At 35.2% G+C, this 18386-nt stretch overlaps 1 protein-coding gene across 1 annotated transcript; it reads left to right on the top strand.

Moving 5' to 3' along the window:
* Window positions 1-1128: 1128 nt before the first annotated feature.
* On the top strand, window positions 1129-16530 carry LOC131611038 (protein FLOWERING LOCUS T-like). The gene is made up of 6 exons (XM_058883164.1): window positions 1129-1219; window positions 6856-6870; window positions 10973-11067; window positions 11793-11854; window positions 16177-16217; window positions 16301-16530. The coding sequence occupies exons 1-6, from the start codon at window positions 1129-1131 to the stop codon at window positions 16528-16530; spliced, it is 534 nt and encodes a 177-aa protein (XP_058739147.1).
* The last annotated feature ends 1856 nt before the right edge of the window (window positions 16531-18386 follow it).

The following is an 18386-nucleotide window of genomic DNA, read 5'->3' as shown; positions in this document are numbered from 1 at the left end:
TGTTAGTTTGATTAAAAAAAAACTACATTTGTTAGTGCTTCTATCTATTTGGCATACAGGTAAATTGAAGTTTAAAATTGTAGACTTCAACTACATTTTTGCAGTGGCTTTTATTTTCTTTCGACTCGGTGTAGTAACTTTAATAGTTAACCATTTTGGCAATTTTGATGAAAAAGGAACTATACAATAGTTTCCATCAAATATATGGCTAAATGTTGCTATATCCATGAGAGAAAGTGTCACTTTTAATTTTTAGTATAATTTGATATATTTTTGTCGGGCTTTTCCGTATATTTTAAGTATGATTTTTGTCGGACTTTTTCGTATTTATGTGTAATTGGGTTGGAGAACTCTTAGTTCTACCTTCTATAATATTTTGCTTATACAAAAAAAATTAATATGCACATGACTCTCGAGTTATTATTCTTTTGAATTTATGATAACAAAAAATTGAAGGTTAATAATCTTATATTATTGAAATTAATATTATATTTCTTTAATTTATCATATTTTTTATTGTGTGTTAAATTAACAAATAAGAGGGGTCAAATATTAAGAGTAAAAGATATATATTTGATTAATAATGTAAGAATTAAAAAATAATAACTTAACTATTTTTTATATTTATATTGAAAAATATTTTTTATTTGTAAGAGTAAAATATATTTTTTATTTAAACATAATAATTATTAATATTGTAAGAGTAAAATATATTTTTGGTCAAACCTTACTATTTTCAATATATTTATATAAAATATTTTTTCTATTTTTAGTTATTATTATAAAATTTATTTTTTACTAAAAATGGTAAGGGTCCACCTTTCCACCATTTTTTAATGGTCCATATATATTAGACACCTATATTTATTATTCAAAAAAATTTAAAAGAGATGCTCCTGTTTACACACATATATATTGGTCCATATCTATAAATTTTTTGAAATATATATAATAACAATAAATTTAAGAAGAGGATAATTGAAATGGAACATGGTAGAACGAAAAGACCGAATGTATTGAGCACATGTGAACACCTCATGAAAGGGAAGTCCAAAGCATATATAAAAGCATGAGAGCATAGTCAAAGGCAATGAGCAAAACCATCAAAGCATATACACATTATTAATCATGCGTATGAAATCTTCGAATCCTCTTGTTGTTGGTAACGTAATTGGAGATGTTTTAGATCCATTTACAAAATTAGTCTCATTGAGGGTTAGTGAGATATTAGATCGAAATCTAGTATGGTCGAAGAATAGCTTTCTAGTTCAACAGTTCCACAGGGTTAAGTATGTTGTCGAAGGCTGTTCACATGCTGGTGTCGAAGTGTGCATGTTGTAGTCGAAGAAGGGTCTAGCATGCAGGTGTCGAAGATGCTAGAGTTGTTAGCATGTTAAATTAGGTTTTAGTGTTTAAACTCTAATTTGTTAAGTTAGCTTGTTTGCTAAGTTGGTTTGTGTAATGGGCCTTGTGGCAAAAGCCCATTAGTTAGTATGTTAGGTTTTATTATAAATAGCATACTAGTCTCTCATCATTGCTAAGCTGCAAATCCTAATTTAGGGTGAGAGAGGTTATTTGTTATTCTTGTAAATTTGTAATCTTGTTTGAAGAGAAAGTAAAAGAATAGCAGTTATAACCAATTCTTGTGTTCTTCTTCTTCCTTGTTCTTCCCTATTATATTTTGTTCTTGGCATTGAATTCACAACAAGGGTTGAAGGATAGAAAAACACTTAGAAAGGGGGGGATTGAATAAGTGTGACTTTAAATCTTGGACAATAAAAATAAAATGCACAATTATTTTTATCCTGGTTCGCTGTTAACGAAGCTACTCCAGTCCACCCCCGCAGAGATGATTTACCTCAACCTGAGGATTTAATCCACTAATCGCACGGATTACAATGGTTTTCCACTTAGTCCACGACTAAGTCTTCCAGAGTCTACAGATCACAACTTGATCACTCCAGGAACACTGCTTAGATACCCTCTAAGACTTTTTCTAGAGTCTACTGATCAACACGATCACTCTAGGCTTAGTTCACTCCTAAGACTTCTCTAGAGTATTCTGATCAACACGATCACTCTAGTTCCTTACAACTTAATGTAATTCTAAGAGTATTACAAATGCTTCTTAAAAGCGATAATCACAACCGTGATATTTCTCTTAATCGTTTAAGCTTAATCTCACTAAAATATTACAACAGCAATGTAGTGAGCTTTGATGAAGATGAAGATTCTGAGTTTTGATTTGAACAGAGTTTCAGCAAGTTTGATATAAGTTTTTTTGGTGCAGAATCGTTAACCTTGCTTCTCATCAGAACTTCATATTTATAGGCGTTGAGAAGATGACCGTTGAGTGCATTTAATGCTTTGCGTGTTCCGTACAGCATTGCATTTAATGTTATACGCTTTTGTCAACTACCTCGAGCCTTGTTCACGCTGTGTCTACTGACGTAGCCTTTAGTAGCTTTAACGTTCCTTTTGTCAGTCAACGTAGTCTGCCACGTGTACTTCCTTCTGATCTGATGTTTGTGAATATAACGTTTGAATATCATCAGAGTCAAACAGCTTGGTGCATAGCATCTTCTGATCTTCTGACCTTGAAGTGCTTCTGAGCGTGATACCATCTTCTGATCTTCAGTGCTTCTGATCTCATGTTCTTCTGATGCTTCCATAGACCCATGTTCTGATTCTGCTTCGACCATCTTCTGATGTCTTGCCAGACCATGTTCTGATGTTGCATGCTGAACCATTTGAGACACAACTTCTGAGCGCTGAATTATGCGTACTCTTTATATATTTCCTGAAAGGGAAATTGCATTGGATTAGAGTACCATATTATCTTAAGCAAAATTCATATTATTGTTATCATCAAAACTAAGATAATTGATAAGAACAAATCTTGTTCTAACAATCTCCCCCTTTTTGATGATGACAAAAACATATATAAATGATATGAATTTGCGATCAGAAAGAGTAGACGGCAAAAGACAAATTACACAGCTATAGCATAAGCATATGAATATGTCTCCCCCTGAGATTAACAATCTCCCCCTGAGATAAATAATCTCCCCCTGAAATAAATACTCGAAGAACTTTGATAAAAGACTTCCCTGATTATTTCGGTAGAGACGATCATATAAGCTTCTGCCTTCAGAGAATTCATAGCTTCTGACTTCTGCTTCCATTGGACAGCTTCAGAACTTTGAATTTCTTTAGATCCTTAGAACACTCACAGCTTCTGATTCCTGCTTCCATCGTGGACAGCTTCAGAACTTGAATTTCTTTGATCTTCAGAACATTCACAGCTTCTGACTTCTGCTTCCATTCAGGACAGCTTCAGAACTTGAATTTCTTTGATCTTCAGAACATTCACAGCTTCTGATTTCTGCTTCCATTCAGGACAGCTTCAGAACTTGAGTTTTCTGGATCTTTTAGAACATTCACATCTTCTGATTTCTGCTTCCCTCGGATAGCTTCAGAACTTTGAATGTCTACCAACATCACTTCATGCTAGATTTGTATCAGAACATTGTTGAATGTACCAGAGCATCATCAGAGCATCTCTACATCCTGAAATGTTACAGAACAAAAACTAAACGACAAAAGTCAGCATGAACGAGTTAGAACATAAAATGTATGTTTGAACACATTATATGTATCAGAGCCATATAGGCTGAAATAATGTATCAGAGCAAATAATGTATCAGAGCCATAACATTATATGTATCAGAGCAAATAGAATTTTGTCAGAACAGGATAGACAATGATATTCAAATTCTATTATCAGTGCTTCTGATTCATTCTTCTTTCTTGCTTCTGATCTCTGAAGCTTGACAGCACTCAGCTTGCTTCAGTTTCCAAGAGCTTATTCCTTTTACAGAATAACGCTTCTTATGGTTTTGCTTCTAGTGTTTGCTTCTGAAGATTCACTTCACTTCTCTGTACCTGCAAAACACTTAAACCATATAGAACTTGCAGTTCTTGTTAGTAAAAGCAACTGATTAAATCAAATCATTTATCATTTATCTTCTCCCCCTTTTTGTCATAACATCAAAAAGAATATTTCAAAAGATTCAGATGCATAAAACGACAAATAAAACGAAACACACGGAGAAAGAAGTTGATTTCATTGAAGTTTCAAACAGCAGATCAGATACACAAAGACAGATGCAACGAGAAGAAAGAGACAACACAGACTCAATCTAAGATGGCCCTAGTCTTGACAAGATCTTGGTCAGCATCTCTTGAACCATATTGTTGTGTCCTTCTTGCCTCACCATGAAAGCGCTATACTGATCATTGAGTGAGCTTTGCTCATCCTGTCTCTTCTGAATTTCTTCTAGCGTTCTTGCAAGACGAGAAGATTCACCAGAAGAAGCTTCACCGCTTTCAACCACAGGAATGGCATGTTGATCTGCAGCTTCCATAGATAGATCATTTGCAGGAATTTCCTCAACAGGTACAGTTTTAGCAACATGATCTTCAGCATCTGCTTCTTGCATAGAAGCATCTCCATATTCTGCAGCAGGAATTTTCAAGTCTTCATTCTCAAGTGCCTGAAGAATGGCAGCTAGATTCCTGGGAGCAGAAGGACCTTCAACTACTGGTGGGTCAACAACTTCTGGAATGACCAAGTTTGGATCTTTCTCAGACGGGTTTTCCCTCAGATAGTCAAAGAGAGTCTTGAAATCTCCTAGCAGAACAGGATAATCAGGAATCCAGATAACCATGTCCCTGCATGGGTTTGCTTCCATTGCAGCAGCCAGTCTCAACTGTTCCATCTCATCCAAGAAGGGCTTCTCTTCCAAAAGATATCTTCCTTTGAGACGAGCAAACCAGAAGTCTTCATAATTCCTCAGAATTCCACGAGGCCGTGGGGCAGCAGCTACACAGGCTTCCTGAAGTTCTAAAAACAGAGCATCTGATTCTCTGCGAAAGATCCTCCAGAAGTTCCGCATAGCAACATCATTCAATCCAGAACTTTCAGCGAGTCTGAGAGTATCAAAGGTACTTCTGAGATTCCTCTTTATGTTTTCAAAAACTACACCAATAGGATATACGGGGCGGAATTTTATTTGGGTTTTTGAAAAGGCAGGTTTGGAAGTGAAGTACGGATGAGGTTCTCTATCCAACCTATAAGAAGATTCTGCTTCAGTATCAGAATCTAACACTACCACTTCAGCTTCAGGACGAGGCTTGGGAGTGTAGTTGCAATCACGGAGCAGCTGCTCATGTGATGCAGAGGTTGGAAAAGGAGAATCACAAGGATTGTTTTGAGAGGTGGAGGGAGTATGTTCAAGAGTGGCGTTGAGAGAAGGTTGAGATGGAAGGAGAGTTTGAAGGGGTGGTATATCCAGAACAGGATTTATGGTAGGTGGAGAGGAAGGAATAGTTAAAGGAGAAGATGGAGGTGTAAGAACATGGACAAAAACAGGTGATTCTGATGTGGCTTTTTCTGGTTCAGGTGTAGGGACAATCTCTATTGGTGCAGCTTCTGAACAAACAGCAGGAACAGAATTAGGTTCAGAAATGCATATACCTTTGGAACCTCTCAGAAAAGCTTTGGCCACATCCTCAGTCTTTTTCTGCTTCTTACTCTTCGGCTCTTCAATAACCTTTGCTTTGCCGCTAGCGATTTCTTTCCTTCTGACATAAGCCAGAACTTCTGGTTGATTCTCAGCCTCTTGAGCAGCATTTTCTTCATCTGAGCTTTGAATAATCATCTTCCTTTTTCTGATTTTCTTCTTCTCAACAACTTCAACAATCTCAGCATCGTTATTTGACTTCTTCTTCTTTTTCTCAGCTTCCTTCTTTTTCTTCTCAAAATCAGCAGAGACAGCCTTAGCAACCTTTGCAATGACTTCTTCTGGGATCACTTCTTTATTGGTGATAGCAGCAGGATGATCAAACTTTCTTTTGGTCCTTTCCTCCTTCTTACGATTCACTTTAATAGGAGCACCTTTGTCTTGATCTTTAAGACTCTTATCCTCTTTTTGTGATTTCAGATACTTGGTTCTGACTTGTGGTACCTCACTATTGAAGAAGGTTTTGAATTCAGCTAGAACTGGCTCTCATCTGATTGTTGTTCCAGCAAGAGGTTGAGGAGTCTTAATGATAGCCTTAATCACGTTCATCCTCTTTAAAGTGAATGCGTTCAGACAAGCCCCAGATGTGACAGCAAGGTCTTTCACAATACCTTCAGATTCCAGACTCTCAACAATCTTGGAATGCACCAGAAGATTTGTAATGATTCTACCAAAAGGAATGATAGTTCCACCATTTTCTTTTCTGAAAGCGTTTCTGGAATCCTTTACTGCTTTCCACATATGGTTGAAGATAATGTAAACCACATCAACCTTCTTCTGAGTGGCAATGCAATAAAGAATATATTTTTGCTCATTGTTTATGAAGTCAGCGGCATGTGTCGCTTTCCTATGGTAGAAGCACCCAAGAATGATCTTTGTCCAGATTTTGTAGATATCTCTCAATTCCTTGACGTGTTTTGTTTTCTTGATATTTGAATAGAGAGTGGATAGAACATCTTCCCAATCTTCCCTTTTATCGATTTCAAAAGCTCCTTCCGCGTTCTTCAAATCAAACATCACTCTTAGGATGTTTTCAGTAATAACAACACTCTTTCCATGGACGAAGGAAAGTATTGATTTTGGAGCAACCACAGCATGTGCCCAGAACTCCTTGACAAGATCTGGATAAACTGGGCCAACGAACTCAGCAAACAACGAGGTCCATCCTTGAAAGATGATGTCTTCTTTAAGATTAAATCCATGTTCTTCAAGGTTGTCAAAGTCAACAATAAGTTCACATAGAACTTCTAATTTATCTTTGGGAATGGAGCATGCAACAACAGGGGTGAGTTCCTGGTGTGTTTCATCGTGCATATGAAGAAGAGTAGATGAACCAGCAAAATGAGATGAAGAAGCAGCCATTGAACCAGAACGATCAAAAGAGAAGAACAAATATTGGGTTTTCGGTTAGGGTTTCAGAAATACTAAGAGGCTTTCAGACAGAATGTATGCAGGAAGAAAGTGAGACAAGGAAGCGAAAAAAAATATATGAGATGATTTGAAATGAATATATAAGAAAGGATTTGAAAAAAAAATAACAAATTAAACTGAACAGTTTCAGAATCAAGAGAAATCAATTTTATTAAATGATGAGAGACGTAAGGAGAGAGAACGTGGTGAATGAAATGATTTAGAACAGTTACCTAGGTCGGCGTCTTTTCAACTGCACGCTTTGTACTAACCGTACAGACACGTATTCATCATCAGATAATAGATGACAGCTGTATCAAGAATAGACTTTATGCTTTCAGATTCTGATCACTGCTTCTGAATTGATTTAATTTCTTCTTTTGGGAACACTCCTTCTGAGGTGTGCTAATATAAGTCTGATTAATCTTTTGATTCATTACTTCTGATATGCACAGCTTCTGGAGGTTCACTTCTTGGTTCTGCAGCTTCTGATAAGATAAAACTGTATCTGCAGAGATTCTTAAGCAGCTTTGTTTCATCAGAAAAAAAAAACAAGTTTATCATCAAACCAGACATTTAGATTCGTCCAAAGTCAAGGTTTCAATTTTGTGTATTCTGTAGCATTTAGATCATTCAGAGTATCCAAGAACGAAACACCATTTGTTTTTAGAAACAGAAAAAACGAATGGTTTCAAGACAGACAAACTTTCTTTTCTGTTCTCCTACGAGCATGGTTTCTTCAACAGCTTTAAGTACCAGAACTTGAAAGACAGTCCTTCTTCCCTTCAAGTGTTGAGGGCAACTTGAGTCCAGTTGTCATGTCATATTGAATGTTGCCTTCTTTGTCACCAAGAGAATCTGCAAAAGAAATAATCTTTTTCTTTGGTACCCACATCTTCTTGGGTCCTTTCTTGTTAGTTCTCCTCAAGTTCTGATTGAGCTTGGGTTTGACATTGTAAGCAATAGGAGGAACAACATGATAATTTTTAATATGAGTTTCATGATATTTCCTAGGTTGTGTCACATGCTTCTTGGTGTGTGTTATGTGAAAACTTTGTGCATGTGAAGTGTGCCTAATATCATGAGAGTGGCCATACTTGAACTGATCATACAATGGCTTGTATGTGAGTTTCATTTCATCAACAGGTTCAAGTTTGTATGGGGTTTCACCCTCATAACCAATGCCAACTCTTTTGTTTCCAGATACGGCATATATCATAGAAGCTAGCTGACTTCTGCCAATACTTCTAGATAAGAACTTCCTGAAACTTAAATCATATTCTTTCAGAATATGGTTTAGACTAGGAGTGGATTTTTCTGAATTAGAAGGAGATCCAACATCATTGGATAATTTTAAAAGTTTATCTTTCAATTCAGAATTTTCCAATTCAAGCCTCTTTGTTTCAAATTCAAATAGCTTTTTCAGCTTTTTGTATTTAATACAAATCTGAGACTTGGATTCCAGAAGTTCAGTTAATCCGGAAACTAACTCATCTCTAGTAAGTTCAGAAAATACCTCTTCAGAATCTGATTCTGATTTAGATTCTGATCCGTCATCTTCTGTCGCCATCAGCGCACAGTTGGCCTGCTCATCTTCTGAATCATCTTCTGACTCATCCCAGGTTGCCATAAGACCTTTCTTCTTATGAAACTTCTTTTTGGGATTTTCCTTCTGAAGATTTGGACATTCATTTCTGAAGTGTCCTGGCTCATTGCATTCATAGCACATGACCTTCTTCTTGTCAGATCTTCTGTCATCAGAAGATTCTCCATGTTCAAATCTCTTTGAACTTCTGAAGCCTCTGAACTTCCTTTGCTTGCTCTTCCAGAGTTGATTTACCCTTCTGGAAATCATGGACAGTTCATCTTCTTCTTCAGATTCTGATTCTTCAGGATCTTCTTCTTTGGCCTGAAAAGCGTTAGTGCATTTCTTGATATTAGATTTTAATGCAATAGATTTACCTTTCTTTTGAGGCTCATTTGCATCCAGCTCAATCTCATGGCTTCTCAAGGCACTGATCAGCTCTTCCAGAGAAACTTCATTCAGATTCTTTGCAATCTTGAATGCAGTCACCATAGGACCCCATCTTCTGGGTAAGCTTCTGATGATCTTCTTTACATGATCAGCCTTGGTGTATCCTTTGTCAAGAACTCTCAATCCAGCAGTCAGAGTTTGAAATCTCGAAAACATCTTTTCAATGTCTTCATCATCCTCCATCTTGAAGGCTTCATACTTCTGGATTAAGGCAAGAGCTTTTGTCTCCTTGACTTGAGCATTTCCTTCATGAGTCATTTTCAAGGACTCATATATATCATAGGCTGTTTCCCTGTTTGATATTTTCTCATACTCAACATGAGAAATAGCATTCAGCAAAACAGTTCTGCATTTATGATGATTCCTGAAATGCTTCTTTTGATCATCATTCATTTCTTGCCTTGTCAGCTTTACGCCACTGGCATTTACTGGATGTTTGTAACCATCCATCAGAAGATCCCATAGATCACCATCTAGACCCAGAAAGTAACTTTCCAGTTTATCTTTCCAGTATTCAAAGTTTTCACCATCAAATACCGGCGGTCTAGTATAACCATTGTTACCGTTGTATTGCTCAGCAGAGCCAGATGTAGATGCAGGTGTAGGTGTAGACTTTTCACTTTCATCAACCATCTTTTACTGAAGCGTTTTTCTCTTCCTGAATCTTTTCTAAACACGGTTAAGTGCTTGCACCTTAGAACCGGCGCTCTGATACCAATTGAAGGATAGAAAAACACTTAGAAAGGGGGGGATTGAATAAGTGTGACTTTAAATCTTGGACAATAAAAATAAAATGCACAATTATTTTTATCCTGGTTCGCTGTTAACGAAGCTACTCCAGTCCACCCCCGCAGAGATGATTTACCTCAACCTGAGGATTTAATCCACTAATCGCACGGATTACAATGGTTTTCCACTTAGTCCACGACTAAGTCTTCCAGAGTCTACAGATCACAACTTGATCACTCCAGGAACACTGCTTAGATACCCTCTAAGACTTTTTCTAGAGTCTACTGATCAACACGATCACTCTAGGCTTAGTTCACTCCTAAGACTTCTCTAGAGTATTCTGATCAACACGATCACTCTAGTTCCTTACAACTTAATGTAATTCTAAGAGTATTACAAATGCTTCTTAAAAGCGATAATCACAACCGTGATATTTCTCTTAATCGTTTAAGCTTAATCTCACTAAAATATTACAACAGCAATGTAGTGAGCTTTGATGAAGATGAAGATTCTGAGTTTTGATTTGAACAGAGTTTCAGCAAGTTTGATATAAGTTGTTTTGGTGCAGAATCGTTAACCTTGCTTCTCATCAGAACTTCATATTTATAGGCGTTGAGAAGATGACCGTTGAGTGCATTTAATGCTTTGCGTGTTCCGTACAGCATTGCATTTAATGTTATACGCTTTTGTCAACTACCTCGAGCCTTGTTCACGCTGTGTCTACTGACGTAGCCTTTAGTAGCTTTAACGTTCCTTTTGTCAGTCAGCGTAGTCTGCCACGTGTACTTCCTTCTGATCTGATGTTTGTGAATATAACGTTTGAATATCATCAGAGTCAAACAGCTTGGTGCATAGCATCTTCTGATCTTCTGACCTTGAAGTGCTTCTGAGCGTGATACCATCTTCTGATCTTCAGTGCTTCTGATCTCATGTTCTTCTGATGCTTCCATAGACCCATGTTCTGATTCTGCTTCGACCATCTTCTGATGTCTTGCCAGACCATGTTCTGATGTTGCATGCTGAACCATTTGAGACACAACTTCTGAGCGCCGAATTATGCGTACTCTTTATATATTTCCTGAAAGGGAAATTGCATTGGATTAGAGTACCATATTATCTTAAGCAAAATTCATATTATTGTTATCATCAAAACTAAGATAATTGATAAGAACAAATCTTGTTCTAACAAGGGTTATTTATGAAAATAACAAAGAAGTGATCAACAGTGGTGAGCTCAAACCCTCTCAAATAGTGAATCCACCAAGAGTTCAAGTTGGTGGAAATGACCTTAGGACTCTTTACACTCTGGTTGGTAAACATATTATTTAATTATGTATATATGTATCCATCTTTTTTTTTAATAGGCAATTGATTAATAAAGCTCGCACCAGGGGTGCAACCCTTACAAACACAAGGAACTAGAGAATGATTGAATCGGATAAAGAAAGTTTAAACCAATTGTAATAATTGGATTTAAACTTAGGATATCCATTAGATAACCATCTCCAAGAAAGAAAAACAATATTAGAACAAATAACATCAACACTAAACTCCTTCCCCTCGAAAATATTTGCATTCCGCATAATCCAAAGACACCAAATCGAAGCTATCCACACGACATATATCTTGATTTTGTGATAGCTATTAAACACCTTAACTTGTATAGCCCCTAAATCAAGAAACTCATCGATGTTACTCACCTCCGTAATACCAAGCCAAACGAAAATATGACTCCATATCTTCAACGCCTCCCGACAATGAAAGAAAAGATGATTGAAAGTTTCTTCTTGAGCGCCACAAAACACGCAATCCGGATTCAAAACATTTGCAACTCCTCTTTTCAATAATTGGTCCTCCATCTTAATAACCTGGATTTTTTAACTTTTATAAATAAGAAAGTTACCATATTTGAAGTAACCTACTACAAGATTTTACCATTTAAAAACACAAAAAACTTCCTCAAAAATTCTATCAAAATGGATTAAAGCATTTCTAGATCTTTCTAGGGTTTTTGAGTATGTGGTACTTTGCAGGTGATGGTGAATCCTGATGCACCAAGTCCTTGTCAACCTCATATGAGAGAATACCTTAATTGGTAAGTGGAAAAAAACCCATATGAACTTAACTAATAATTACACTCCAATTCCTTATTCACTGTTTATGTATCATACATATATTTTTTTTTTATTTGATCTTGAAATGTAGCACATTCATATATTTATTTTGTTTCAGGTTTACACTTGATAGATATTATGTCATTGTATTGTTGGGTTGAAATTGCATGCACTTGACTAATATTTAAACATGCTTTTTCTTTTCGGCAAAACTTAAATAAGACAACGTGTATAAACTGTTTCTTAGCATGCGGCCAAAGAAGTTTTGCCTACGTTTATTAGTATGAAATGTCGTCTAAAATAAATATTGTTGTAAGTTAAGGAGGCGGTGTGGAGTTGTGATGGATCGAAAAGCCCGGGGCCGGATGGTTTCTCTCTTCTTTTTGTGAAGAATTGTTGGTTCTTTCTAAAGGATGACTTTATGAATTGTTTTAAGGCTCTTTTTGTGGGTGGTGCTTTTTCGAGGACGATTACTTCTTCGTTTTTATCTTTGATTCCTAAGTCTTCTAATCCGTTGGGGTTGGACGACTATAGACCTATTTGTTTGGTTGGATGCATTTACAAAATTATCTCTAAGGTGTTGGCCGGTAGGATTAAAAGGGTGTTGCATTCCGTGGTTTCTAATAGTCAAAGTGCTTTTGTTCCGGGTCGCCAATTGCTTGATGGAGTTCTAGTTGCGAATGAATTGGTGGATTACTCCTTGAAGGAAGGTAGAAGTTGTCTTCTTTTCAAGGTGGACTTCGAAAAGGCGTACGATAAGGTTAGTTGGAATTTTCTTAGATTTATGTTAAAAAGGATGGGTTTTGGAGAGATATAGATGAAGTGGATGGAAGTTTTAATTTTCTCTAGCAAGATGTCCGTTCTTGTTAATGGTAGCCCTACTAAAGAATTTGTGGTTGAAAGGGGGCTTCGTCAAGGCGATCCACTTTCTCCTTTTCTTTTTGTTTTAGTGGTTGAAGGTCTCAAAAAATTAGTTGATAAGGCGGTGTTTAATGGGGATTTTGTTGGTTGCAATGTTAATGGTAAGTGTTTTGTGGACATCCTTCAATTTGCGGATGACACTCTTTTGGTAGGAGATGGTAGTTGGAAGCATTTGTGGGCTATCAAAGCGGTGTTGAGAGCCTTTGAGATGGTGTCGGGTCTCGGCATCAATTTTAACAAAAGTAAGCTCATTGGAATAAATATTAATTCCCGTTTTTTAGATGTGGCTACATCTTTTCTTTCTTGCAAAAGGGAAGAAAAAGTGTTTACTTTCCTAGGGATTCGGATTGGTTCTAATCCTAGGAGGGTCGATTTTTGGAGTCCTTTGGTAGATAATATTAGGAGGCGGTTGAACTCTTGGAAGGGGAGATGGCTTAGTTTTGGGGGTAGATTAACTCTTTTGAAATCGGTGCTTGGTAGTTTACCTATTTTTACTCTCTCTTTTTACTTGGCTCCCAAAAAGGTCATTCGGATGATTAATCGAATTCAAAGCAACTTCTTGTGGGGGGGAGTGGAGGAGAAGCGAAGAGTTCATTGGGTATGTTGGGATGATGTTTGTACTCCGATGGAAAAGGGTGGGTTAGGTATAAAAAGACTAGAAGAATTTAATTTGGCACTTCTTTCTAAATGGAAGTGGCGAATTTTGGAGGATTCTAATTCCTTTTGGTATCGGATGCTTAAAGCCCGATATGGGGACATCAAGATTAGGATGGTTATTGAAGGAGGTAAGTTGGTTGGTTATAATTCGAAATCGGTTTGGTGGTCGGATATTTTGTCTTTGGAGAGAAAAATGCCGGGTGGTCTTTTTGCGGATGGTGTTTCTTTTCGGATTGGTGATGGCTATTCAACATCTTTTTGGCATTCTCTTTGGTTGGAGGAGGGTATTTTAAGGTTGTTATTTCCGTCTTTATTTGCTCTTTCTCTTTTACAGGATGTTTCCGTTGCTTGTATGGGAGCTTGGAGAGGTGATGTGTGGGAATGGAATGATTTGGGGATCCCTTTAGTTCCTTCGGATTTGGAGGCCGAAGCGTTTTCCTTGAGATCTTTGTTGGATCTTCATTGTCCGGTGGGGGTTGGTTTGAAAGACCGAGTAGTGTGGCGTTCGTCGATTGATGGATCTTTCACCGTTTCTTCATGCTATAGCATAATGGAGAAAGAGTTTGTGTCGTATGGTCCACCTAATCATCATGATTTTGTGATTTCTCTCGTTTGGAAGGGTGACATTCCGCTAAAAGTCAAAGCTTTTGGTTGGAAATGTTTCAAGAATAGGATTCCTACAAAGTCTTTGCTAAAGATTCGAGGTATTTTACCTTCTAACTCTAATCTTAGTTGTGTTTTATGTGATGATGATTTAGAGTCTCCCGTTCATCTCTTCTTCTCTTGTCGGAAGGCGGATGATGTTTGGAAGGAAATGGCTTCTTGGATTGGTTTGTCTAATTATAAAGAGGTGGATTTTAAAGAGAGTTTTTGGAAATGGAGATCTTTTTGTAAATCCAAGAAAGTTAGTAAACGAAAGGTGGATTGTGTTTGGTTGGCTATTATATGGAGTATATGGCTTTGTAGGAATGGTATGATTTTTAAAAACTTAGTTTGGAATTCTCGGGATGTGGTGTGGAGTTGTAAAGCTCTCATATGGAGATGGTCTTTTATCGGGTATATTCCCCATACCAATTGTAATTTTTATGAGTTTGACAAAAACCCTTTGTTTTACTTAAGTTAGGTTTCAATTGGTGGGTAATTTTCCCACGGGGCTTTTGCTCCCTATCTTTGTAATCGAGTTCTGTGAACTTTTGTTCCCTTCAATATAACTTGCTTACAAAAAAAAAAAAAAAAAAAAAACTTCTATATAATTAAAATTAATTACATACAAACAAAAAGTATTTAATTTTTGAGTGAGATAGTTTTGATGCTCCATTTTTATATATGATTATATGGCATTTAATATGGAGAGAATGCAAAGGCGATATAAATTTTTTAATAAATATTAATAAAATATTTTTATATAATTTTAAATTCTTTGATTATAAATTTTAGTACTAAAATGAAGGGCTTAATTATTGTTTTAAGCTTTTTCTTTTAGTCCAATAAAAAAATTAATGATTTCTGTCTAATTAATTTTAAACTTAAAATCAATGATTTTTTTTTTTTAATTTTAAAATATTTGTTACTTATACAAAAGTGACATGTCAATTTTGAACAGATATATATACATACAACAAAAATTTAGGTTTCAATCGATTTGTAATTTTCTTGTTTGGCTTTCTTGTTGGGTGTAATTTCGACTCTTTGAAGCTTTAATATCATTTCTTAATTTCAAAAAAAAAAAAACATACAACAGATATCAAAATAGTTTAATTTACAATAAAGAAATTAATTTTGTGAATAAAATAAAATAAAGAAAAAAATTAACTAACTAAAAACTTTTTGATAAAAGATTCACTTTCAGAGCACTTTTTTGAGGTGCATATTAGATGGACCCATAAGATTATCTTGGTTTTCCTATTCAAAAATTAACTAAATAAACTGTTTCATAGTTAATTAGCATGACAAGATTGTTGAAATAAAGATTTGTTTGGATTAGATTATTCTTAAATTAAAAAAATTAAAATAAGTAAAATGTTTCAATTGAATTCAAATTTTTTTTTGTATAGATAGAGTAATATAATTATTTATTTTTAACAAATTTTTTTGCAAGATTCAAAATACAAAAGGCCAATTTGCAATCTTTGAAAGTTTAACTATGGTGACTAATTTGTCAATTTAAAAATTTATATAGGCAAATATAAGAATATAAAAATAAAGGGACTCACTTTCAAAATTTGAATAATAATCAGAGACTATTGTATTAATTTTTTAAACTTATTGAAATAAATTGGAAGTTAACATTGAATAGAGTAAAAAAAATTTCAATTCTTAATTAATATATGGCATATAAAATTCAATATATCTAGCTTTGACAACATATTAATAAAATCTATTCATTTTAAAAATTCTCCAAATAATAAAATTTACAGAATAGTGAATAGTTTAATTTGATCATCAAATGCAGCCGAACTTAAGTCCTCAAGAAGATGATCATAGTAATATAATATTTTGTTTATAAGAAAATAATAATTCTTGAATGATGCTAAATCGATTTAATGATTTTTTTTCTGATCTTAGAATACTTGTTAATGACTAAAATATAAAAATATTGTATTAGGAATTATGTTTATTATTATTATTATTTTGACTCTAATATTTCAATTTCATGAAAATTCTAAAAATTTTGTTGTTCATATTTTAATGCTTTTTTTCTTTCTTTCATTTGATGCTTAATTAGGATGGTAACCAATATTCCAGCTACTACAGGGACAACGTTTGGTATGTTCATAATTTTTAATTTTAAGAAAACTCCTCCCACTTTTAATTTCAACTTTAAAAGTAATATAGTTATGCAATTGTAGGGCAAGAGATAGTGAGCTATGAAAGTCCAAGGCCAACATCAGGAATTCATCGTATAATATTTGTGCTATTTCAACAACCTTGTAGACACACTATATTACCTCCTGGATGGCGACAGAATTTCATTACTAGAGATTTTGCAGAAATTTATAATCTTGGATCACCTGTTGCTGCTCTCTATTACAACTGTCAAAGAGAAAATGGTTGTGGTGGAAGGAGGATGATCAAATAATAATTAATCATTTAAAACTAATTTAAAAATATTTCATATATAATAATAGTGGATATGATCAAAATAAAGAGAAACATGCACCCACTTTTTTGAAAACATGCCTCAAATTAAAGGGGGATAAAGTGAACAACAAAAATATAAAATAAATAATAGAAGTAAAAATGCATCATTCTTATTGAGGCAAATTATAGTTGGAAGATTTATCTAGGGTTTCTATCTCTCATTAGATTTTGATGTTTATTTTAATCTTCAACCCTCTTTAGTTTTAAAAAAAAGGTATAACTTCAAATTCAATTGTGTATTAGAGATGCTTGATGTGACACCCGTATATTTTAATTTTTAATTTAAATGGAAATTTAATTTATAATTAGAATTATTGGTGGTTTGTGGGATTTAGTTGGAAGAAAGATGGTTTATAGTATTGGGCCAAGTGTGGTATTAGTAAAGAGGGGGTGCTATGTTAGTAAAGCCCTTTACTAATTAAAATGTTATTTTTCATAAAAATAAGGAAAATTGGGAGAAAGGACAAAGGAGCGTGAAAAGCAGAGCAGAGGAGATGAGAGATTGGAAAGCTGGTACGTGAAGAGGAGCAATGGAGGGAGAGACCAATCAAGAATCTTTGGCTAAGGTAAGGGGGGACTCTCCGGTTATCATCTATTATCGTGTTCTTAGATAATAATATTGATTAGGGATGTTGTTGAGTCAATTGGATTATATGTTGGGTTTAGGGAGGTTATGAATTGATGAAAATTGCATGGATTATTGGTTGATTATGTGTTGTTTTGATGTGTGATGATGAATAATGATGCAATTGATAATTAACTGCATGTATATGATGTTTAGAGTCAGTTTTGGACTCAAATTGGGTGAGATCGCAGGATCTGACGCAGACCTGAAAGTCTGTGAAATCGCCAGTTCGCGCCGCGTCCCTGTGTTGGCGCCGCGAAGGCGTACTTGTTTTCTCGTATCGCGCCGCGTGCATAGGTCGGCGCCGCGAACGCGTTTGTGTGGTTCAGGTCACGCCGCGAGTCTTGGTTGCGCCGCGTGCTGTAGCGATAGTTGTTTCTTGAAAAGTTAAATGATGTGTAACTTTCGAACCGTAGGTCTGTTTTTAGTGCCGTTTCGAGCACGATGAATCTTATGAGATAGCCTATGTTTTAAATGATGGAATGAGGTGTGAATCCAATTATTTTTAAATATGATTTTATTTCTTGGTGAATGATGTATTGTACATATATGTGATGAGATGTGTTAAATACATGCTACGTTGAAATATTAATCATGTGACGATTTGTTTAATTGGATGATATATTGTTGACATATATGATGAAATGTGACAATATAAGATGTTGTTTTGAAAAATATTATGATGTGATGATTTGTTGAGAGTTGTATGATGATGACTGATTTGCCTTGGAATGATGCGGATACATGTGTGTTCTTATTATTGATGATGATGATTGATGTGGACACATGTACGTTCTTTAATGATGATGATGATGATGATTAATTGTATTTGAATGATGCTAATGTATATAAACATACTTTGATGATGATGATGATGATGATGAAATGGGTATTTGATGATGTTACTCATTAGACTTGACGATGGTATAAGTATGTTGTATATGTTGTATTCATTCATATTCATTGATGATACTGTATCCATAAGGGTGTGTTGGATCAGTAAAGGGCATGATTCCCATTGTGTGGAATCTGTGCTGGCAGGGCCGTATCTGGATGATGTTGGATTGGTCATGGGTTATTCCCATTGGATGATGTTGGTACCACATGCATAGTGTCAGTTCATACATATGCATACTTTTATAACATGATTGGAAGTATTCCAGTGTTAT

This window comes from Vicia villosa, linkage group LG6 (assembly GCF_029867415.1).
Source record: "Vicia villosa cultivar HV-30 ecotype Madison, WI linkage group LG6, Vvil1.0, whole genome shotgun sequence".
NCBI classification, from domain to species: domain Eukaryota; kingdom Viridiplantae; phylum Streptophyta; class Magnoliopsida; order Fabales; family Fabaceae; genus Vicia; species Vicia villosa.
The sequence above is the reverse complement of the archived record's forward strand: the minus strand, read 5'-3'. Positions and strand labels throughout refer to the sequence as shown.

Excerpts from the sequence above, each read along its gene's own strand:
- LOC131611038 (XM_058883164.1), top strand. The coding sequence starts at position 1,129 with ATGCGTATGAAATCTTCGAATCCTCTTGTTGTTGGTAACGTAATTGGA. Across the intron at positions 11,855-16,176 it reads ATGAGAGAATACCTTAATTG|GATGGTAACCAATATTCCAG; the intron begins GTAAGTGGAAAA and ends ATGCTTAATTAG. Across the intron at positions 16,218-16,300 it reads TACTACAGGGACAACGTTTG|GGCAAGAGATAGTGAGCTAT; the intron begins GTATGTTCATAA and ends ATGCAATTGTAG.